The 24,222-nt window shown below is 56.1% G+C and overlaps 1 protein-coding gene across 1 annotated transcript in view; it reads right to left on the bottom strand.

Annotated features, from left to right (window-relative positions):
* DOP1B (DOP1 leucine zipper like protein B) overlaps nucleotides 1-24,222 on the bottom strand; it is a 76,074-nt gene that overhangs the window by 12,972 nt on the left and 38,880 nt on the right. The window contains exons 14-27 of the mRNA XM_054578183.1: nucleotides 22,651-23,335; nucleotides 22,019-22,290; nucleotides 20,768-20,920; nucleotides 20,068-20,168; nucleotides 19,258-19,448; nucleotides 16,164-17,790; nucleotides 15,551-15,662; nucleotides 14,724-14,909; nucleotides 12,563-12,685; nucleotides 11,040-11,174; nucleotides 7,961-8,016; nucleotides 6,167-6,271; nucleotides 6,008-6,074; nucleotides 4,338-4,482 (exon numbers count right to left, since the gene is read on the bottom strand). Of these exons, the coding sequence (XP_054434158.1) occupies nucleotides 4,338-4,482; nucleotides 6,008-6,074; nucleotides 6,167-6,271; nucleotides 7,961-8,016; nucleotides 11,040-11,174; nucleotides 12,563-12,685; nucleotides 14,724-14,909; nucleotides 15,551-15,662; nucleotides 16,164-17,790; nucleotides 19,258-19,448; nucleotides 20,068-20,168; nucleotides 20,768-20,920; nucleotides 22,019-22,290; nucleotides 22,651-23,335 (3,958 nt within the window). The remainder of the gene's footprint in view (nucleotides 1-4,337; nucleotides 4,483-6,007; nucleotides 6,075-6,166; nucleotides 6,272-7,960; nucleotides 8,017-11,039; nucleotides 11,175-12,562; nucleotides 12,686-14,723; nucleotides 14,910-15,550; nucleotides 15,663-16,163; nucleotides 17,791-19,257; nucleotides 19,449-20,067; nucleotides 20,169-20,767; nucleotides 20,921-22,018; nucleotides 22,291-22,650; nucleotides 23,336-24,222) is intronic.

Genomic DNA, 24,222 nt, shown 5'->3' with positions numbered 1-24,222 from the left:
GAGAGAGAAGGGAAGACAGGATGGGGAGAGAGAGGAAGGAGAGGAGAGAAAGAGAGTATCATCGAGTTCTTGTTCCACTTATTGATGCATTCAGTGGTGGACTCTCGTATGTGCCCGGACCTGGCATCAGACCTGCAACCTTGGCGCATCAGGCTGGCTCTTTAACCAACTGATCCACCAGACAGGGCTTTGCTTTCTCAGTATCCCTTCTCCCTGGTGTTAATTTCTTCCTCTCTGATGTACTGTTCCATCACCACACACATTTCCTTTGCATATTCCAATTTAAAAATAAACACAAAATGACAAAAGACATTCTTCAGTCCTCAGCTGTCCCTGGTTACTGCGTGCCGACACGCTCCGGAGAGCTGCGGACAGACACCGTCTCCCGTTCCCGCCTCCCCTCCCCTTCCGCACCCACGCCAAGCCAGTGTTCGTCCCCAGGGACTGCCACAGTCAGGTAAGGACAGCGGGCCTCTGCCCTCATCTTACTCTACTTCTCAGCAGCCTTCCGCCGCAGTCCTCCGGCTCCTTCCTGAGACGCTCTTCTACAGCTCCCAGGGCTCTGTGTTCTCGGCAGATGCTTAACTGGCTTTTCCGGCACCTTTTCATTTCCAGACATCTCCAATGTAATCCGTGCCAAACCGAGCTCAAATTCACTATCTAAAATGGTCTTGCTTCAATCTGCTCCACCTCAATAAATTGCTTGAGCCATAAAACCTAAGTCATTGACTGACCACTTTTTCAACCACCAGCTGCAATCCACCCGCGAATCCCGTGGACTCCGCATTCGACTCCGCCCACCTCCCCCGATCGCCCCCGCCGCCAGGCCATCCCCTCCCGGCCAAGCCTCTGCCAAGACCTTTAATGGATTTCCAGCTCCGCTCTCATTCCACAGCCTGGATCGCTCGCGGCAGCCCAAGTGATGTGTCTAAAGACCGAACGAGGTCCCGTCATTGCTCCACACACTTCCTGGCTTCCTGGCAAGTGGGGTGCCACTCAAGCTGGTGGCCACGCGCTGTCTCAAGCCCGGCAGCCTTCAGCCCCTCTCTCCCCTGACCTCTTCGACCACCCGCCTGGCGGGAGGTCGAGGCTCCCGCCCGCCCGGCCTCAGGTTTTCTGGGCTAAGCAAGCCCCTCCCACCTCCAGGACTCGCACCCACTCCAGGTGGAGCCTTCCCAGCTCGCTGCCTGCCTGCCTCTCATTTTTCTTGGGGACACATTCTGTAGTATCTCGAGTGGCCTCCCTCCTAGTCCCTATTTATAACATTACTTTGACTTCTTTGGAATAGTAAGAGCCACCTGAAATTCTCTTGGTAATATACTTGGGTTATTTCAGCACTCAAAAAAGTTTTTGCTTGAGATCATTTTAGGTTTTCAGAAGAGATGAAAGATACATTTGCTCATTTGGTTTTGACTGTCACCGTCCATGACGCCCCTGCGAAGGCACAGACCCCACGCATTTCCTTGGCTGCTGCGGCACCAGCATCCAGAGCTCAGCACGCGGCACACACCAGACACATGCTTACACGTTGAGGACCTGCACGCCCGCTGCACACACAGAAGTTCAGAGGGGAACGTTTTGTACCGTAAGTTCTGTACCGTAAGTTATATGGCTGATGTGTACACCACGACTGAACGACATGTAACTGCGGTCCAAACACTCTGGTTTCTGGTTCCGTGTAATTTGTGAATTAAGTCTTACTGAGAAGCTCGAGTTGCCTCAGGCCTTACAATGCTATGATTTCTGCCCTGCCTGGTGTGGCTCAGTGGGTTGAGTGCCAGCCTGTGAATGGAAAGGTCACTGGTTCTATTCCCAGTTGGGGCAACTGGCTGAGGGCGTGAAATGATGTTTCTTTCCCTTTCTCCCTCCCTTCCCCTCTCTCTAAAAGAAGAAATAAAATATCTGGCTATGATTTCTTTAAAAAAAAAAAAAAAAGATCAGGCAATTACAACGGTAAAGTTAGTTACTGCACACAAGCCAGACCCCTCCCTGGACTGGCCCTATCAGCACAGGTGGCAGAAATGCCTGAGGGCTCATCAGCCCAGGAGACACAGGAGCTATTTTGTAGAACCACAACTAAAACCATGACCACAACCTGAGAAGCACAGCTACTGCTTCACATCCGCCAAGGACAGCGCATCAGCCACGAAGCCTTCCCCGGGGACCCTTCCCCGGGCAGCCTTCCCCGGGCAGCCTTCCCCGTGGGGCGCAAGGACTTCTCTTAGGCAAACCCCCGAACTACCACACAGACACGGCAGGAGTGCCGGGCAGGGGGTGGTGCCACGGTGGGTCTGTCCAGCACCTTCCTCCTCTGGGAACAGAGTCCCTCTCGGGTGGCGCCCAGTGCCCGCAGCACCGTGCGTCCGGCCTTCCTCCCCTGCTCGGGTGGGCTGCGCGGCCTGAGGAGCTGACCGGAATCTCTGAGGGGGACCTGACTGAGGCCGCCTGAGCACCAGTGCCTCCCCGCCTAAAACCGGGCACCCACACCCGCGCTCCTCCTGCCAGGCGACCCATCTGTGTTGTTTTTGTGTTTGCCGGTCTGAAGTGGGGTCTGACACTCAAAAAAGGCCCCGACTTCTTGGCGCTTCTTCCCCCGTATAATACAAATCACAAATTCAGCTTCATTTCCGCTCATGTAATTACTGCTGATGCTAACGACAGAGACAATAAATAGAACAGTTTTCAACATCTACTTCGCAGCACATACTGTGCTGCTGAGAACTTGAGTGTATTTCCTTTTTTGCTCTATGTAAATAAAACTGAGACCAAACTGATTTTTCTCGTTTGGTGTTAAGCAATATCAGGACTGGACATACTTTCCAGTCCCTGTGTTAAATACTGAGAACTCGTAAAGATAATTACATGCTCTAAGATATACTTAATCCTGAAAGAAAAACTGTAAACCAACTAAAACAGTTTACATATCAAGATGAGTGACGTGTTCACCAAGATCCACTGCGACCTCTCGCCATGCGCCGTGCCCGCCAATCCAAAGGCACCTTACCAGTCACTTTGCCCAACCCCAACCAGTCCTCACACTGAAGTCTGCCACCAACTCAGCCAAGGCCCTCCTGAGGCAGGAGAGGAAGAAGCAAGGAAAGCTCTTGGGCAAGTGGAATGGGGAAACGGAGACTAGAAACAAACTGAGACAAGAACATTAAACAAGGCCAAACAGCTGGAGCAATTTACAGCCGGCTGGTGACTGTATCTCCCCCAACCAAGGACACTTGAGAGGGAAAAACTTCTCCCTCTCCTCTCTGACCAGAGAACACACAACCTCCCTGGCCACAAACCACAGGTGTCGGGGAAGAGAGGAAGGCCAACGCCAGCGGCCAAGGGACAGGTAACACAGGACAAAGGGCGCCAGCTCGGGAAGAAGCTGGTGACGCCGTCAGCTCCCCCTCCTGAGAGGAGCAGGCCGCCTGCGCGTCTGCGCTCCCCCTGGAATCCCGCCCCCCGAATCCCACCTTACTCTGTATACACCTGCTTCTGAAGCCCAAGGGAAGGTGACGTCAGGGGCTTTAAACACCCGCGCCCCCGCCCACGGGCCCCCGACAGTTGTAGAGGAGCAGTTGCAACCCAGTCCCTGCCTCTGCTTTGGGGCTGAGTGGTGGTGGCCGCACGAGCACCGGACTCAGTCGCCCCCCGGTTTCACTGCCACCCTCCCCCCAGATCCCGCTGCTGAGACCCCCTGTGACGGCCAAGCTGCTCCCTCGCTGCAGGCCCAACAGCCTGGGACCGGCCTATGGACAGGCTTCTCTGGTGGTCTTTGGGGCGCTGGCAACTGACAATCCACACCCCTGCGCTCAATTCAGGCTCTTCAGGGGCACAGTGCCCGCTGGTCAGCGGCCCCTGTGGGTCTCCCGACCGTGCTCCAAGGCAGCTTTACCTAGTAGCAGGGCCGGGCTGTGCCTGTGTAGGTGGCCGCCCTTGTAGCATCTTCACTTTCCGGGCAACGATGAAACACAAGCCAGAAACGAAAGGCACAGTGTAATCAGCCTGACAACTGTTTGCTGGTTCACTGTTTCTTTTCACAGTACCATAGCGGAAAACATACCTTCTCCTGTACGTGTGTATTTTTATCCCATGTGCATGTCTATCACCAAGTCCATGCAAACCGTCCTGGGGTGTTCCTCCCACAGACCCCCATCTGGGCGCCGTGAGGGATTAACATGGCAGCACATGGCAGCGCACCACTCATGACACTGTTAGTGGCCTCCTGCTGTTTATCACTCACACGACTCACGCTGTGACGAGTGAAAACGGAGTTCACATTCCAGGAGAAACCAGCCCCACCGGCCGGTGGCAGGCGTACTTCCTGGCCGTTTGACACCTACCGCACAAATCGTCCTCGGCATCCGATTCGTCCAGAGAGACCTGAGGCTGCGCCTTCACCTCCAGGTTCCTGCTCAGCCAGCTGGTCTGCTCCAAGGATGAGCCAGCGATGTTCGCCACGGCTTCCAGGATTTTTTGAGTGACTTCCTGAGAGGAGTTGGGAGGAAGAGGAAAAGAAGTTCATTAAGAAAAAGAATTTTAAGTCCCTGGGAGAGGACCAGCCGACAAAAACGCAATGCAAGCCGCAGCTGTGAGCCATGGGGACAGCATCCAATTTCCCAGGACCACGGTAAAAAGTGGCAGAAAGAAACAAGTCGGTAATGTTGAACCCAATATATCCAAAATAGCACCAACCTGTGATCAGTACAGAAATTACTAATGACATTTTGCATTGTGTTTTTGGTACTGTCTTTGATGTGCATTTTACCCTTCGGCACAATCAACTCCGAAGAGCCACATTTCGGGGGCTCGGGAGCCACATGTGGCGAGTGATTATGGCTTTGGCCGACGGAGATAAGAGTAAACACTGGATGTCAGAGCTGCACAGCGCATCTAGCAGACTACTTCTCTGGTTTCTTTAGAATCCTGAGTTCTTGCTAGAAACGAACCTTCCAGCAATTAAAAAAAAAAAACAAAACTCCCTGGACTAGATGGAGGTGAAGGGAGGGGTCACCCAGGTCAGGAGTACAGGCAGTGACGGACTTGCTCACCGAGCGGGGACAAAGAGACGGGAACACTGGCAGGCTTCTCAGGCCCGTGTCCCCAAGCATCGCCAGCTAAGAGTGGCTGGAGGTCCCTGATACCTGAGAACTGAACGACCCGACTCCACGGTGAGCCAGGCAGCTGTGTCTGGGCGTGAAGGGAGAGCACGCCTGTCTGCCTGCCGGTAGCAAGGAGGGTGCGCCCGGGCCGAAGCTCTGGAGGAGGCAGGGCTGCTACAGGCAAAGAGCCTGCGAGGCAGAGGTGCGTCTAGGCAGCTGCTGCCTGCAGCGGGTGTGCACCTCACGCTGGTGATGCTGCTTCTCTCCAGGCCGAGGCCACAGGAGTCGCCTGCGCTTCCTGACGCTGCTTCACGGTGCCTTCCGCGGCAGTGCCTCCACACTGGGACTGGGACAGACCCTCACAGAAGCCACAGACCCCAGCGACCGGCGTAGTATTGCCAAAGCCCTGAAACTCACACCCCAGCTCACAGCACAGCCTCCGACCCAAAAAATCCTTCGGTCCGTGATCACAACGGCTGTAAAACGGGTTTCTAACTCTGTCATTACATCTGTTTAGAGTTGCTTGCCACTCTAAAGATGAGACTTTCCTTCTCCTCTAGGTTGTTTTACTTTCGTGCTCAGTAGTTTTGAAATTTCCTATGAGAATGTATTGCTTTTATCAAGGGGCGGGCGGTGGGGGAAGGAAAGAATCCACGTAGGGAAATGTTTCTCCCCACCCTCAGCTTACAGTCAGTTCCTCCTACAGCCACAAGGGCGGAGACAGAGAGCCTCCGCAGGGGCTCAGGCTGAATGCGCCTTCACTGGCGGAACAAAAGCCCCCTGGAGACAGAAACGGAGGCAGTGAGACCTGAGGACGAACGCAGCCCAAAGGCTGACTCCGCCCACTGCGGAGGGACGCGCCGAGGGACAGCATGGGTGGGAAAAACCTGCTGCTCTCTCCACACACAGACCTGCAGGTCCTTCTGATCCTTTTTGCTTTCCAGGTTGGGAGTTCGCGCCACAAAGTCGTTCAGCATGCTGTTGAGAGACAATCAGCCTCAGAGCAGGAACGTTGCAGAAAGGAAGGACCCCAGCAGAGGACGCGGCGGCGGGAGGCCGGGACAAGCTACCTGAGGAGCAGGAAGTATCCGGGGGGAGCCAGGTTCAGCTGCACGGACTCCTTCAGCACGCCCAGCAGCGAGGGGAAGTTCTCTTGCAGGGCTGTTACTGGGAGCCTAGTTCCAAAAACAGGAAAAATACCCAACCATGAGGTCAGATCAAGGCGTTTGCTGGTGAGCAGACGTCAGGCTGAGACGGCTGAAAAACCGGGGGACATGGCAAATCTGACTGATGTTTGTTTGTTTTTTCCAATGATAATTGACACAAGCTGAATTTTGTTTTCCTGGCAAGCACTTGGCGTTTGGTGACCTGAAATCCCGTGGCCGACGGCCAGATGCTCCTGGTCTGCTCCTCCATAAAAATAACGGTCTTACCCCAGTGGCCCGTCTTTGACCGTCTGGGCCTGTCCAGGCCTACACATGGCTTCTCCAACAACGCTGGGGACCCTGTCGCCCACTGGAAGGTGGCGCAGCGACTGGTCAGGGTCACCTGCCGGCAGCTGGTGTCCAGTAGCCCTCAGGGCAGGCCTCCCTGTGGGGCGGGAGGAAGCCTCGGGGCCACTGCCGCGAAGCAAGGCCACATCGTACAGCCACAGCCCGGGGCCCCAGGCCCAAGTCCTGGTCCCGACTTCCTGCCGGGCAACCTCGGCAGTTCCCCCTCTGCAGGAGGGTGACGAAACCTAACCTGGAGCTGCTGGGAACGTGCCGCTGCCGTCACCGAGGCCACCACAACAGATGTTGCTGTTGTCACCATGTGAGCCATTACGGGCCGTGACCAGCTCACTAACTCCAGGAGGAAAGAACCACGAAGAGGCTGTGGGCGGATGGCCCGGAGCTGGTCTGAGCTCAGCCCCAGAGTAGGGACTCCAAGGACCGTGGGCCTTGACTTACCTACCCCTGCCCCGTGAATGTCATGAGTGGGGGGACCGTGGAACAGGAACTGTGCTGAGGGTTCACTTAAACTGTCGCATTTAACAGGGGCGAACCGCCTGACAGATACGAGAGAGTGCCGGCGTCCTTGGGAAGGGGCCTGTACCCACATCGCCCTCACCGCTGCGGCCCAGGACGCCTGCCCAGGGGAGGGGCCATGGTAAGATGGGAACGAGGCACCGTGAGGATGCCCTTCCGCCCTGGACAGAGGCCTGGGGAACCCACTGAGCGAGGAGAGGAAGCTCCGTGCACATGGGCGGAAGCCAGCCGCCAGGGAACACGGGAAAGCCCCGAACACAACCATTTCTCCTTTTCCCAAAAGGGGTCTTGGGCCTTGGAAGCCAGCCGCCAGGGAACACGGGAAAGCCCCGAACACAACAATTTCTCCTTTTCCCAAAAGGGGTCTTGGGCCTTGGAAGCCAGCCGCCAGGGAACACGGGAAAGCCCCGAACACAACCATTTCTCCTTTTCCCAAAAGGGGTCTTGGGCCTTGGAAGCCAGCCGCCAGGGCACACGGGAAAGTCCCAAACACAACCATTTCTCCTTTTCCCAAAAGGGGTCTTGGGCCTTGGACACTTTTTTTGGTATCAATGTATTGCAAGCTGTTCCTTTGAACATTCACGGGCCTCACATAAAGCTTTGCTGACACAGAGTGTCCAGCAGACAGCACGTGGATTTTAAAACGTCAGGTTAGATCTCTGGAGAAGGACAGAGGAGACCACGAGGGCACTCCCACACCTCGGGGTGCGATCAGGACGCCACTGAGACATTTTTCTGAACTCGGGCTCGCCAGCCATCAAGAAGAGAACTGGGGTTACTATTTGTTATCACGGCAATAGCGTCTACAATTGAGAAACGGGTTGGGGGTTGCCTTACCTCTGGATGAAAACAGAGCAGAACTGCAGCACAGGGATATCCACGAGCGGCAGCTTCTGGAGATTTAAGCAGAACCCGTTATGCCAAGCTGGTAGGAAATGAGGCTAAACAAGAATTCAAATACAAAGGGAAGCAGATTCCACAGCTTGACAAAGCAAAGGTTTTCAGCCAGAGAGCCTTTCGAATACAACAACAAACTTGAAAGTATTCCCCACGTGGAACAAAAATCAACACATCCGGGAGGTCCCTAATCCTTAGTGCCCCTCATATCAGACTTCCAGAGACTCCCTTTGTGTTCACCTGCCTTCCAGTCAGGCCTTCCCAGGTGGTACTCAGGGAGAGCCTGGCATTGTAATGGAACTGCCCAAACAGCAGGGGGCCGGCGCTGACCCTGCGGAACACCCACCACTAGCTGGAGACAGCAGGCGGTTCAACGACTGACTCAGCTCAATCAACTCCCTCCAACTCAGCCCCGGCAACTTTCCCAAATCTCTAGTGGCTGGAACTACTTAAACATTGGTTTCCTCCTTGCTTGTAAACAGCTATTTGTAGAAATTACAGAAGTGGAGCTAATTGGCTGAACTAACCATGAAATGTAATTTTATTTGAATAGCCAAAAACCTAGATAAGATCTAGTCATTTTTAGCCTGGAAGTGTTAAGATGCAGGTGTTTGCAGAAATTCAAGTCACGGGAGGGGACAAAACCCACAGGTGCTTGCTCCGCCTGTACAGAGGCTGCCGGGGAACCTGCTGGAGGCCACTCGTCCCGTGAGGTGCTTCCCAGGGGCAGCCCACCAGGGTGCAAGGTCAGCCTCCTCCTGGCCTGACCCTCGTTCCGAGTCACCAGGGAGTCCACGCGGGATCTGACGGCCCGTCCCACCCTGCTCTGCTCCCCCAGAGTCAAGTTACTTTCACGTTTCTGAGGGGCAACAAGACCAGCAGACCCTCGTGGGAGAGCTGGGGCCAATCTCTGGGACACGGTGGAGGTTGCTATGCTCACTCCCCCTGGATTCTGTAAGCACTTCGCTGGTTGCCTACCCTGGCCTCACAGCGTCAGCTCCTAGGCAGGCTCCTCCTCCTCCCCCGGCCAGAACACAGGCTGGTGGACGCCGGCGCGGTTCACTGACGCCCTGGGCTGACTCATAGACAAGGCGAATGAGGGTCCCTGGGCCCGTGTGTCACTGACAGGTGACAAGCCCAGACACCAGCGTGGACGTTTCCACGGAGGCTCCCCTGGGCCGTGGGCGAGAGGCCCTTTCAGAGGGGAGGCCTCAAAGGCAGAGCCCTGCTCCGAGGCGGGCAGAGCCGTACCCGCTGACCCTGCCGGAGAGCATGACGCTGCGTCAGCTCTCACATTCCTCCTTCCTGGTTCCACTTCTGCTGACCACTGAGTGCGTGGCCTTAACATCTAAAGACAGTATTCCCTTTTTTCTTATAAAAATGTTTATGATGGTAAATAGACAAGATTGACCATCTTAACCATCTTCAAGCGCACAGTTCGGTGGCACTGAGCATGTTCACATTGGGGGCCACCACTGCCAGCATCCAGCTCTAGAACGGCTTCTTCTTCCTCAGCTGAAACTGTGACCCCATCAGACACAAACGCCCCTCCCCCAGCCGCGGGTGCTCACCGCTCTCCTGTCTCCAGGAACTGCCTGTCCTAGGGACCTTGGAAGTGGATTCGTACAGTATGTGTCCTGGGGCCACCTTACTTCACTCACCACGGTGTTTTCCAGGTTCCTCCAGGTGGCAGTGAGTCAGAACCGCCCTCCCTTCTCAGGCTGAGTAACAGCCCACTGTACTAATGTACATTTTGTTGATTCGCCTATTGATGGACACTTGGGTTCTTTCTACCTTCTGCTCTTGTGAAGTGTTGTTATGAACACTGGTGTACAAGTATCTATCTGAGCAACATACTTTAATAATCACTTTTTCTATCCCCTCATTTTCATTTGGGGAATTTTTCTTAAATTTTTTCCTAACTGTGTAATTTTAAATAACTTGACAGAAGGCAATTATTTCAAGGTCCAAATAAATCCCTACTTTTTATCAAATTAATTAATTAAGAACAAAACAGACCAAACTCTCCTCAGACTCCCCCAGGCCCGAGTGGGCCTCAGCCCTGGCCGGGAGGGACGGGACCCTTCAGCACAGACGACTCTGTCCTCCCCCGGCCCGGAGAGCCATGAGCGCCACCGCCACGATGCCCTCCAGCCGCCCAGGGCCTGTCCCCAGGAGGACGCCCCAGCAGCCCCTCCGCAGGCCTGCCTGAGAAAGCCTGAGGCGCCAGACAACCAACTGGCAGCTCCTTCCGCCAACCCCGGAGGCCTCCCACCTCCCTTTCTTAGAGACTTTGTTAAGAAAAGTTATAAATCCTCCCTCTGTCTCTCTGGGATGTGTGTGCATCCCTACAACCCAGGGATGCCTTTCTCAGCGACCTTAGAATTCTCATCAAGAAACACAGGACACGCTCGCCCCCGCCTTGTGGGAGCGCAGCAGCCTCTCTTCCGCAGGTGCCCCCGCAAACCCGGAGGCCTCGCCACACCGTCCGGCCCCCCCTCCCAGTTTGCTGGAGCCCCTGCCCGGTCCCCCACCCTCCACCCCCTCTGTCTGCACAAATCAGAATGGAGCCCAGCTCCCTCCCCCCCCCCCCACAGCGGTTACTGAATAAAATCGGTCTTTACCCCCCTTCGCCTAGTGTCTGGCTTTGTCTCCGATGCATTTTAGGCTGCAAGTCCCCTGAAGCAAGAGCCACTTCCTCCTTGTAAAGGTACCGTTCTGCCTGCCCTCCCCACCCCCAAAGGAGCTTGGATGGGAACCCAGTCCTGGGCGTGCACTCTGAAGCCCGGAGCCGAGGACAAAAGACGGTCCGACGGCAAGGAGGCCCTGCCTCACGCAGGCTCACCGCAGCCTGCGGGCACATTTCACGCCCTCTCTCCAAAGCCCCCTCAGGGCACCTCCGTTTTCCACCCTAAAGCCCTAGTTGTCCTTGCAACCTGTTTCCCTCCCGAACATGAGTCATAGGACATGGAGTTACGGGAATGGCCCACGTTCGTCAGGGGCTCCCCAGGCTGCTGACCTGGTCCCCCCGGATCTGCGGCGGCCTCTTCACCACCTCCTTCACCAGGTGCAGCACCGTGTCTGTCTGCAGGGCGCTGAGCGCACAAACCAGGTCAATGAGGGTCAGCTGGGATGCGCTCGCCACCGGGACTATCTGCCGAGAAACAAACCAAAGAGAGAAACTGAAGTGAGGACGGTGCGCCTAAAGAATTCTGTAAGGGCTACCTACCCCCGAAGAAAGAGGTCTGTTTTAGTCTTTTAAATATGCAAATAAAAGCTGGGTAAAGACTCTACCGGGAACAAAGAGTTCAGTATTTAACCACATTAAGCATCTGTATCTGATACAAATCAGGGCCAAAGGGGCATCTGATGGCAGAGCACTAGAACTGGCATGCTGAAGCTCGGAAAGTGTTTTAGAAAACAGATGCGCTGAGTTTGGAGGAACCAGGCTGGCATCGAGACGCGGCCCCAAGAGCCGAGGACAGGAAGACAGACTGACAGATCCGGTTCACAGGAGCCGGCCTGGCAGGGAGCCCTGGTGTGGGAGGTACATTTTGAGGATGGAAGTCTGCCTGACGGAAGTCTGCCTGACGCGGTCACGAGCACGTGGAGCATCAGGCCCCTCCGCCGGGAGGGACGGCACAGGGGCAGAGCAGTGTGGCCCGGGCCACCAGCCCTCACGCCTCCCCAGGGACAGGAGCCCGTGTTGGGCGCTGAGACAGCGCCCGGGGGGCGGGAAAGACCCTCCGAGGGAGGCATGAGGAGAAACTCGGGTGGTCGGGAGAGGGAGCAAGGGGATGGGACGTTGGTTCTGCAGAAACAGGCGCACAACTGAGCCCCTGGAGGCTCTGGTGATGGACCAGTCCGCGGACGGAGAAAGGACAAAATGCCAACTCCAGCTCAGGCCCAGGAATGTGACCATCTAAATCGTCCCTACCATCCCGGACAACTACTCTTTTTACGAGTTGAAAGAGCCTAACACGAACTGTGGACTCAGAGCGATGACGACGTATCAGCGGAGGGTACTGACAGTGCGGGAGGCCGTGCGTGTGGTGAGGGATCTACGGACTCTCTGTTCCTTCCTCTCGTTTTGCTGTGAACCTGAAACTGCACTAACAATATAAAGTCATTTTAAAAGAAGCTGTAGGACGGTACCACAACCAGGTACCGCAGGGGCCTTCCCAGGCAGGACGATGAGCCACTCCTTGAGCGAGGTGGTGGGTGTGTGGTGGTGTGTTAGTCCCCGAACGTACACGTCGCACCTGTTGCTGCGCGCGTGCCGCAGGACATTAGACTCAAACGCTAACAGAAGCACTAGGCACTCGTTTCAGAGAGGGCGGAAACGAGAGGGGCGGGCTCCTCCCTACCCACCCCACACACAGATCTAGGTGTCCTGAGACTCGGCGGCATCAACGCGTGCATTTAAAACGGTGACATGGCCTCCCCACTTGCCCATGGCCTCTGACGTCACCTGTGATTGCTCACGGCCCTTTGATATTTCTGTCAGGGTGAGGTGAGCTGCTATTAGTTGTTTATGTTCACCTTGGTCTTGCTGTGACGTTTAGCCTTCTTCCTGCTCCACACTGCCGCGACAGCGGCTATTAGCTGAACTCCAAGATGGGCCGCCAGGGGGTTCAGGAAGTCTAAAATTTTTTGTCGTATGGTCTGAAAAATGGGGAAAGAAAAAGACAGTTGTGGCAGAGCGGTGCCTGGCGTCCCTGACACTCGCCCCTCACAGCTGGCAAACCCTGGAGCAGGGCCGCGCTGGCTGGGGGAGGGGCTCCTCCTGGAGGCCCTGGATGTGGGGCACTTGAGATGCTCGGTGGGTGGACTGGGCAGACAGGCGGGCGGCTAGGGGGTGAGGACGCTGCCCCAGAGCGGCAGTGGGCTGGGCCAGGGCCCGAAGAAGGCCACCCCACATCTTGCTCTGCGAGACGAGGAGACCAGGCAGCAGGGTGGGCACGGTCCCTGTCTGACCTCCCCGGTCCGTTTGTCTCCATCAGCCCAGGAAGGCCTTAAACTCATTAGGAAAGATGCTTTTCAATTTCTGCAAACAAGGACCCTTTAACAAACTGTTATTTAGTTGACTTAAACTGGACCCACGACACGCCGGGGGTGTCGCTGCCCACTCTCCTAGTCGCGACGCCTGGGTCTTCCCCAGAGCCCGAACTGCCGCCCCCTTCTCCCGCAAACCCGGCGGGCCTCCAGCCACCAGCGCCCCTCCCCAGCCACGTCCTCCCAGCCTGGGTCTGCTCAGCTCTGCCCGGCCTCAGACCGGCTTCATGGGCACGGGCCCGGCCCAGCTCCGTGGCTGCACACTGTCGAGCAGCCTGCACTTCTCTGTGCCACGATCATCGTTATTTTTTACTTGCCGGTTAACGTCCGTGACCACCATAGGGACAGGGACTTCTTCTGTCCCGGCAGATAATCGAGGCCCGGTACAGCAGCAGGTGCACAGGTGTTCATTAAGTGCGTGGGTGTGCTGAACACTGTGTCCCCAGTGCCTGGGGTTAATGTCACATTAGGTACCACTGAGCGTGGGACAGAGATGTCCCCTCCATTCGGACATAGCTTCTGCTCTAGTGAGACTACCGGGGTCCTTGTCCAAGGCCCTGGCCCTTCAGGGAGGGCTCTGAGTTAAGTGCTCGACAAACATTAGCCACCATCAGACTGAATCTTTCCATCAGACCTTGAGGTAAGGTGCTAATAACATACCCATTTTACAGATGAGAAAACTAAGGCTCAGAGAGAGAAAATGCCTAAAGGTTTTCTTAAACTTTTCTCTTTTTAGAGAAGACCTGGGCTTTAAGCATGTTCCTGCAACAGCCTGAAATACAGATTTCCCATGGAGGGCACCCCTGGAACTGACAGAACGTTCTGGAGGCCAATGTATCGCAGCATCTGACTTGGGCGTCAGGCTGCCTGGGTCTAACCCCACTGCCGCTGCTTAGCAGATGTGCTCACTCTCTGCACCCCAGCGCCCTCACCCGTGCCGGGGAATGACGACAGCACTCAGCTCACGGGGGAGAGCTGAGCGTGCTAATAAACCGAGGGTGTCTTTGGACACCGCCTGGCATCGTGCTCCTACCTGAGGCAACGCAGGGGGTTTAGGGGACCCGCCCGAGGCCCCAGGGTGCTCTGAGCCGGGCAGACGGGCTCCCTGTGCTCTGAACCGGCCTGGCACCAGGTGCTCGGTGGGCAGGGGCCACCTGCCTGGGTACTTCCGAGGCAGAGACTTGCAACCAAAGGGGCGAGAACCAGCCATGTTCTCTGTGTCTGTTTCTGGTTTAACAATAACAACAACTGAATAAAACAAAAAACCTCCAAGACACGCCAACATTTCGCCCTGATGTGCCCACGTGTCCAAGGTAGGTGAGCTGTCGTTGTAGATGAGTTTGTGAGAAACAGGTGAGCACGTTAGGAACCCCACTCCAAAACCAGAGACTTTATCTTTAGTTTAAAAAGATAAAAAGGCAAAGGAGAAATAAAATAGGCTGAAAACCACTGACAAAGCCTCTGTTCCATGAACAGAAAAATTACTCATAACGAACAAACTGGAGGTGTCTACTTCTGACTTGTTTCTGACTTGGGTTCTGCTGAGCACACGTTTGATGGTTCCTGTATGCATTCCCGTACGTGTTTATTTTTGGTGGGACAATACAAGATGAAGAAAATAATAAAGCCCCAGAGGAAGACCGCTCACCTTGGTGGTTTTAAAGTAAACAGAAGAGGACCCCTTCATGGCTCCAAAGAGATCCAGGGGTCTCTTCTGCGTCTCCTTTCTGAGAACATTCCAGAGAAGGGCCATGGTGTTAACGACTCGAGGCAGCTCCTCCAGGATGGCGTTCCTGGCGTTCTTCAGATCGGCGGGATCGCTCCCAGCTGTGGTCTGAAAGGAACGTGGACACGTGAGACTCGGCCACACCTGAGGCGGCACTTCCCTCCCTGCAGCAACTGCGGCTGCGCTGGCTGGGGACGCCGGAGCTGCGGCCTCTTCTCAGCAAGCCCTGCATGTGCTGGCTTACAAGTGGGACCCCAACCCTAACCTTAACCCTGTGCCTTGGAACTGGGGCCTTCCTTCACAGCGGGCATCTGAGAGCCGAGAGGCCACACTACAGACTCTTCCCAGCCATTCTGCCGAAGCCTGAGCTGCACCCACAAAATTAACGCTGGATCAGGTAGGGCAGCTAACAGCACCAACGTCTCCCAGCGCGGATTTCATGAACGCCACGAGAACAGGGAAAAACACGTGGGGAAAAAACACATATAAGCCAAAAATCAAACAAGTGGCTTTACATTTTATCCCAAATGGCTTTACTGATGAAATAACGGGCTAGGACGGAAGGACAAAACTACACCTGCATGACTTATATTTGCATGTGTTTGCATAAGGCTTGATTATTTCCATGCATAGATTTGCATGCACATTTGTATCACTCACATGCAAACGCGTCTTATTTCAAACAGTCCTAACTCAATAAAGACAAAACAGTATTATAAAAATTACCCCAACTCAGAAAAAAAATTTACCTTTTTATTTTGGTTGGTTTGTTCCAAAAGACAAAAATGACTAATGGTTGTCAGCCCTTCCAAAAGAGTGAGCGGATAATCCGGAGAAATGTTTTCCCTCTTGGAGGTTATGCTTTGGCGAAGAAATGAGAAAGTGACTTTAAGAACTTTAAAGAGTAAGGCTATAAAGACTTTAAATCCTACAGACACACACAGGAACCAGAGAGATGGCACTGTCTTAAGGAAACTGGGGCTCTCACAATGAAATGTTGTTCCAATATTGGTAGGCATTTTTAATAACTTTTGTGGTATTTTGTTGTCACGCAGTCACTTTGGAAAAACGTTTTTAGATGTTTTAGAATTTCTGTGCAGGTGAGTCGTGTTTTTATTTCTGATTTACAAAAATAACAGAGGGACGGACTCGTCCTGCAACTCTGAGCCGGCCTGGGGAGCTGTGTAAGGTTAGAAACCAAGGAGCTGGACATCCCGTTCTTTGTCACCCCCCGACAATGCTAAAGAGGCTTCCGAATCAGTTAAAATCTCCTCCATCTGGGTTCTACAGCCAATCCGCTGTTCCTCACAAACACCACCATTAAAACAATAGTAGTAATAACATGTGAAGGGACCGCCGTACCTGACAGAGGGCTTCACAGTTTCACTCTCATACTGTTTGACCAGCTCATCCAAGTTCTTGCAAATCTGGACAACGAAGGGTGTCACCGTCCAGCCCAGGGACTTGCCGAAGTATGGCAAGGAGTGCGTGACCAGGCTCACCCAGGCCGGGTGCATGCCGTAGCCGTAGGCCGGCTGCAGCCCTCGCACCACGGCAGCCACCAGCAGGCCCTGCGAGGTCAGGGGGTGGGGCTGCACATACTGCAGGGCACTGATGGCCTGCTGGAAGCTCACGGCCCGCCGCCACTCCCGGGACAGGTCTGGCTGGTTCTCGGCCTCCTCGGGGACCTGGCCCAGGTGATGCTCCAAGACGACAAGCACCTGCAGGAGCTTCAACAGCTCGATCTGCAGGGGGTGCTCGCTCCAGGTTGGGTCCTGGCCCAAGTTGATGAGACTCTCCTCAAAGAGGCTGTCTTCCTGTGGGGCCCGGCCGTGCTCCGTGGTGGCCAGGCCATAGCGCTTCTGGCTTGTGTGCATGGATGCCGACAGGGAGAGCAGGACGAACTCCTGCACCCTGCACCTCTGCAGCAGGCTGCGGATGGACTCCATGTTCTTCCCTTCGGCAGACTTGGCCACCGAGACCAGCTGCGTCATGATTCTTATCAGGACCTCCACGCTTTTGACCTGGACGTCCCGGTTGCCCAGCAGGTCTCGGTGGGAGACCTTTAGGTAGCAAGGGTAGTAGCTGCGCAGGAAGCTCAGGCACAGGTAGGTGAGGAGCTCGATCAGCAGGGAGTGGGGGCACACGTTGGGGGACGGGGTCTGGAGTTTTCCGTAGAAGCTCTGGCCCACGAGGGCCTCCTGGTGCCGCGCCAGGAGGTTGGAGATGAGGTTGAGGTGCGCGGTGGAGCTGGTGTCCATGCTGGTCCTGGACACGGCCTCAACGAACTCCTTGGGGTTGGCCTTGAGCACGGCCTCCAGCACCGAGAAGGCGTAGAGGACGCGCCGGGAGTCGTAAGGCTGCAGGTAGAGCAGGATGTGCTTGAACAAGGCCCCGAGTGTCTCCCGCCGCTCCTGCTGCTGCTTCAGAAGCCTGGATGTGGTGAGGGCCTGGAGCTCTACGTCGGCCTCGTCGTCGCTGGAGAGCGACTCCGACGCCTGCGTCTTGTCCGAGTCCACGCGCACCAGGCTTAACTTGGCGCTGGACTTGAAGCTGTCCGCCTGGAAGGCCGCCAGCAAGGCCGAGCGCCCGGGGGGTGCCCGGCTGCCCGCGGGGATGGGCGCGCAGCAGCCCTCGCCGTTGCTCAGCTCCTGCGGGTCATGGGAAGGGGAGGACAAAGAGGACGTGTTCTCGCTGTCCGTGTGGCCAGAGCTCGTGTCTGCAGACTCGGTGTGCTCGCTGCTGTCGGGGGCGTCACGGGCTGGCCCGTCCAGCAGGTCCGCATCGTCGGGAAGGCCATCCTCCCCCAGCAGGGTTCCTGGCGGGCGCGCCTCGGGCTCCCTCTCCACCTCGGCCCAGATGGCCTCGCGGTCCACGGTGGTAAACTGGCTCAGGGGCACGCTGTCCTCGGGGCTGCCTTCCTGGGGCTCAGCTGCCCCGCACGCCTCTTTGAAAGAGTTCTTCCTGTTAAACCAACGGTGCAAGTCCTCTGAAAATTACAAAATAAGAAACGACGTCAGAGCAGAAGGGTGAGCTATGGTACGTTAGTTCCTGAGTGATCTTCCTTTTCAAGCCAGACAGAAAGATCAGTGGGAATAAAATTCCCCCATGGAACTACGCCACCAGAGTCTAGACTAGACACGGTGGAGAAAATGTAGATAAGCAAAGCAAACACGGTTTTAAAACACATCCAAGCAGTCAGCCCTGCCCGTGTGACCTTTGCTTAATCCCTTCATCCAGTCCCCCCACCCCTCCCCTCTGACAGCTGTCAGTCTGTTCCACGTATCCAGGCCTCTGCTCTGGTTTGTTCGTTAGTTTATTTTGTTCATTAAAGTCCACCTATCAGGGAGCTCGTGTGGTATCTGTCATCCTCCGGACAAACTCTCCTGAAGGTGCTCAGTTTGCTCCCGAGTCTGAGTTGCACGGTGCTGTGATGGGACAGTGTGAGGCCGCCTCTTGGAGAGGGCGGCCGCTAGCCCTCCCCACGGACGACCGGGAGCTACGGCGTCAGGCGAGGACGGCGTAGACAGAGGGCGCCCTCTTGGAAGCCCTCGCTTATTTAGTGAGGGTGCCAGGCTGCTTGTCTCTCAGGATGAGACTGAGACAAACAGAACATTTACAGCCCGGCGAGCTGGGCAAACGAACTCAGAGCCCGTGGAGCCACGGCTCAGAAAAACGACCGGCCCCTCTGAGGGGGCAACAGTGTCCGCAAGCGGTGGGGGACACCAAGCCGCGCTCTGGATGCACCAGGTTGCTTTTAGTCTCTTTTCTTACTCCCTATATCCTTTCATCTGTGTTGAAGTGCCTCTGGAAAGTCTCTGAACCCAAAGGCCTATGTCTTCTGCATTTCTGACCATATGTTAACAGAATTTTCTAGCTGGAAAGAACCTTAATCAGCAGAGAGAGAAGAAGCCATACATATTTGGACACTTGATCGTTTCTATGTGAACCCTGTCCCCAGGTCTGGGCGGAGACCTGGGGAGACATGCTGGCCTGGCCGACCAGACTTAACGCCTCGCCGGCCCTCAGCTGGGAAGGCCCCGCTCCGGTGAAGGCGCTGGCTTCGGAGGCCTTGGGGGCAGCCTGCTCTTCTCGCCTCCCACCAGACGTGCTCTGAACTGCTTTCTCTAGGAGAAGAATCAGGAGGCAGCTACTTTCTACTGGAAGACGAATGACTAAAGTTTTTGCATCTTATTTTTTAAATTCTAATATATATTTTTTTGTGTGTGTGAAATCAAACCCACTACTTAGCATTTCTAAGTGTTGGTTCACCTGATCCTTAAATTTTACAAGTCCCTGCAAGTTCACAAAGCACCTTCACACCGCAGGAATCCAGCAAAATCACCAAAGCGCCTTAACTGTCATGACAGAAGGCTGGGTCCTCGCCGCCTGTTCCTCCCTCCGGGCCCGGGGACCCCGGGGACACAGAGTGGGCCCGCAGTCAGCACGCACTCACCCGCCACGCTCCCCTGCTTGAGGCAGTGGATGGAGGTCCTCTGGGTCTTGGGCTGCAGGAGGAGCAGGAGCACCGGCTCGAGGATGCGCGCCACGTCGCCCAGGGACAGCGCCCGCACCAGCCAGCCCTGCGCTGCTGCGCCGATGGCGCCGTCTGTGCAGGTCAGGCTGTCCAGCACCACGAACAGGGACCTGTGGGCGGGAAGTGCAAGAGGCGTGAGCGAGCAGCGCCCCCGTGGGCCGGGACGCCAGAGGGGGAGCTTTTAAAGTCCTGATCCCCAGGCCTCGGCCCCAACTGGTTCAATGGGACTCTGGGGTGGGCCCAGGCGTCCCAAGGAGCTGGCACCTCGGCTGTGTCTCTGGCCCCCACCTAGAGCTCTGGAAACAAAGGAGGAGATTTTTAGAAAACAAGGTGGATTATAGGTACCTGCAATAAACTCACACCTTAAGCGAGTGGTTGATGACTTCATAAGCATATACACCCGGTGGCCACCCCCCAGTCCAGGTCTAGGCTGTCCCCGGGGCCTACAATCCCCCACCCCCGTAGGGCACACTCTAAGGGCTGTCCTGGTGACAGAAGGCATTTGGAGTTCCCTGCCCCCTAACCACAGTATGAGCCCCACCACGTGTTTATCCACACGCATCCAGCCCAGGTCCACCTGGGGGATCGGGAGGCCGCTGGCTGCGCATCAAGAATATGAGGCCACGTGGTCCAGGTCCCACATCTCTCCCTCTGAGCCCAACACGCTGACTGGGAAGCTCTGTGACGTGTCCCTGCATTATGGGTTGACAACAAAGAGGACGACCTCACCTGTCGAAGGAGCGGTTGTGCGATGCCACTCGACTGCCTTGGATCTCCCGCGTCAGGTGCCAGAGAACGGAAAACCTAAACAGAGCCTCCAGTCTGGTTCCCTTGATTAGGAAACAGGCGGGCATGAGGGACTTGGTTTCCTGACGGGGCGCTGCTTCAGTCACATCACGCCCCACCTGGAAGCCGGCGAGGGCTCCGAGCAGGACAGCAGTGCCGCAGAGACGGGCCTGTCCCCGCACCGGGGTCTGACCCGCAGGAGGAAGGCCCCCTGACTCCCCACACTCAACACCTCGCACCGTCAGTGAAGTGCCCAGCCCGGACGAGGCTCTCGCCCCGCCCGTGGTCACAGGGGGGGCCCGTGGGTGAAGGAAAACACAGGACAGGTGGGGCTCTCGTGCCCTCCCCTGGGGACTGAAGGTCACACAGATCAGAGCACAAGGACAGCACCGGACTTCAAGGGACGGCCAGGGCTTACGGGGCCGACACAGCCTCTCCTACTGCCCTGCCCCGGGGCCCCAGAAGCTCTGCCGGCTCCTCTGGTCCTGATGCCTCTGACACTGCTGCTCATGAACCAAGCCGTCCACCGCCCCCGAGCGCCCTCAGCCTGACGGAGGCACGTCTGCCCCGGGCCGGCAGGGGGACAGGCTGGCCCAGTGCTGGACACCCTCTCAGGAGGGCGGTCAGGGCTGCAGTGACTCACCTTGTCGGGGTCCAGCAGGGCGTGGCAGATGATGTCCTCGCAGATGCTGGCCGTCGGGGCCAGGCAGTGCAGCCGGTAGAAGAGCTCCACACAGGTGACATGATGCTCCCGGGTCTCCTCGTTCAGCTGGCTCCACAGCACCCGAGCCACCCTCTGGGACGAAGGGGACGTGGCGTCAGCACGGGCAGCACCGCCCACTTCCCCGGCCCAGGCCGGGCCTGGTCCCAAGTGCTGGCTTCTACCTACCTATGCTCTGTGAGAATCCTCAACGTACAGAGAAACACTGCCCACAAACAGGACAAAGCAAACCCAAGCCAAACCCTGAAGCCAACAGGAGCCACATGGGCACAGGCCCCGATGTGGCTCCACGTGGAGTTTGGGATCAGCAGGGAACCTCCGCTTTCCGTGAGGAGTCGACCGGAAGCAAGAACCTACTGGCCGACACCCTCCAGCCAAGCGCAAGCCAAGCTGGACCACGCGCTGGCACTGGGGTCCCAGGGTCGCGCCCCCGGGAAGCGGGTTTGCGGCGGTCGCCCGTCATGAGGTGGGTCCTGCAGCACCTCGCCCCTCGGGGAGGCTTAGACTGGCTTCCACCTTCAATTCTGCGAACTGTTTGTCCTCAGTCCCGTGGCAACGCCGTGGCCACCGTCTGGCTCACTGGCAGGACACAGGCGTGTCCCAGACCAAGCCCCCACCTTCCCCGCCCGCCTCAGCCCTTCACACACGGGGCCTGCCGCCAGCTGCACCCTCCCCGGGTCCCGGGGAGCCCGCGGGGCGCCTGACCCAACAGCGTGAGGCGCCCAAGCAGGGCAGGCCCCCCTTTCCGGGAGGGGGACTTCTGAAGGCCTCCTTCCAAGGCCGAGAGAGAGATCTGGGTCCTGGGCTACAACATTTTAGGAACATCTCAGAGCAAAGCCCTACTTCTTTCTGCCCATTTGTTTCTATGGGACAGAACTGACTTCCATGCACAGAGCGAGAGAACCACTGACTGGCCGCCGCCCCTGACCATTATTTATTTTTACCAAAGGCAAAGTGATTTCCCATCCCCAAGTTACAACTAAACTGCTGGTGCTGAAAACTCACTCGAGGGCCGGAAGCCCTGCGAGAGCCCCGGGCAGGTTTGTCTGAGCGGCCCTCTCTGCACGTCGCCGGAGCCTCCACCTCCCCGTCGACGACGGCCTCCGGGACAGCGCTCAGTAAAGTGTCTGGGGAGAGGACCCCAGGTCCCCACCCCCCTCCAGGGTGCAATACCTGATAGAAGTCTGTTTTCTCAGCAATGACCTTCAGGACTCCTGGCGCAATGGGCGGCACCGTCACCATCTGGAGCTTGCCAAAGAATGGGCTGTACCCAGAGCTTTTATAGCGTTTCATCTTGTCCTCGATGACCAGCGCCAGGGACTGGGAGTGGCTGACCACCTCCAGCAGGGTGGAGATGGCCACATGCTGGAGCTCAAGGTCAGCCCCGCAGCAGCCGACGGCCATGAGGGACTTCAGCCAGGACGGGAAGGCGGCGCCGCCGGCTCCTGCAAGGAAGCCGGCCACAGAGGGTGGGACACGCGGAACCGCTCGGTTTGCGCTGCTTTTTACGGCAGTCCTGGCCGCCGGACGCACAAATCTTGAACAACAGGTCTCGTGAAAGAGTCTGTTTACCAACCACTACTAAGCACCTTTCATACTCCTGACCTGTCAGTGGGCCAACACCCAACATTTAAAAATAGAGACCCAGCCTCGCCACCGTGCCACCTGCAAACACTATTAGAAACAACGCAAGGACACAAACGTGGCAGGGCTCCTCCCTGGCCCACAATCCCAGCACCTCTGGAGATGTCAACGGCCTAAGTACCGTGAGTCCCCACAGCGGCGCTCACAGGCCGCCCACTCACCAGGGAGCTGGAAGAGTGTGTCGCAGAGCCGCTCGGTCTCCTCTGCGGACAAGTAGACGGGGAAGGTGGCACAGTCCAGCAGCAGGTGGCAGGCAGCGGCAAAAGCCTCTCTGCAGCCCTCCCTGGAGGTCCCCAGGTTCGTGACCACCTGGTCTATGGCCCAGTCTCCCTCCTTCGCTTGGCCAGGGCTGCCGGGCAAAGGTTGGAGAAGTTCCGCACTTTTGGTCTTAAATGGAGACCCTCGAACTGTGAACCAGTCTGAGAGCATCTGCTTAAACTGGGGCATGTTGATGGACCTGGCCTCCCACGAGTTCTTCCGGCCGCGGTGGCTGGGCTCTGGGCCATGCGGCCCACCCTCATCCCGCTGGCCCACAGGCTCTCCAGCCTTGCTGGCCGCTCCGGATGCCGTTGGCTGTGCCCCGATGATGTTCTTGTGCACAAAGTTGGCAATGAGTTCCTGGATGCAGAAAAACGTTCTCTGCATACTCCCGCCCATTTTCCAAACGTCGTCTTTTTCGGGAGAGACCCCGGGGACCCGCAAGTGCTCAGCGAGTTCTGGCGACGATGCGCTGAGCCCGATGCCACTGTCTTCAGATTTCAGTGCAGGAAACGGCGCATCCTCGTCACCCGGGATCACTGCCGTTGTGTCTAAAATTACTTCACTGTTGTCGCCCTTTCCTGGACTCTGCAAAAAAATGGACGTTTGTAAGGGGCATCTTGTAAGACCAGAAGATTCACGTATCAGCCAACTGTGGCAAACTGTAAACGCGCACTTCCTGGTTTTTAAACCGTAATTCTCTCTACGCCAGGAGAACCCCTGTGCGTAGTCCCAGTCGGTCACAGGCGGCAGCCTGAGTGGGAGGCGGACAGGCCACCATGCGCGACTCTTCGGGTAGGCTGGTCTGGGCTGACTTAAGACTCCTCCGCCTAACGAACTTCAACCTCAAAGTTAGTTTAAAAAAAGTTTGAGAGATTTTGAAATATAAATAAGTAAATGGGGCCAAGGGTAAAATCAAGGCATGAAGAAATAAGAGGAGAAAGCTAGTACAAAGTTTTTAAACACACATATACACTATATAAAACACACACAAGTGTATGTGTACAGTAAGCCCTCACCAAACATCATCAATAGGTGATGCGACTTTAAGCGAAATGACATACAAAGAAAGCAATTTCACCACAGGCTCATTGGTATGAATGAGAGTTAAGTTCCTATGGCGTCTTGTCAATGTTACAACAAAACAACGTTATTCGAAGACCTGCTGTATGTATTTCTGTGGCTTTTCCAAAGGGATGGCACATAGACCTTCAATGACTCAACTGCTCCTTAAACTGTTACTTAGATAGTATTACATTAAGTTTTAAATTCCTCAGCATTTAACCCATGGGGCTTTCTAGGGAAGAATGGAAGAGCATTATGTAATGTTTGCAACTTAGTCTTTTTACTTTGTGGACTACACATATCTGAAATCATTCTTGGGGTAATTTTCTCAATAGCTAGGCAGCTGTTGGAGAGCAAGCAGCGACTGCGACGGAGGCAGCCACCTGCTGCTGGTCTGTGCGCGGAGGCTC

The sequence above is a fragment of the Pteronotus mesoamericanus genome, unplaced genomic scaffold, assembly GCF_021234165.1.
Source record: "Pteronotus mesoamericanus isolate MK-2021 breed Mesoamerican mustached bat unplaced genomic scaffold, CSHL_Meso_final contig_116, whole genome shotgun sequence".
NCBI lineage: Eukaryota > Metazoa > Chordata > Mammalia > Chiroptera > Mormoopidae > Pteronotus > Pteronotus mesoamericanus.
This window is presented reverse-complemented; position numbering and strand designations above follow the sequence as displayed.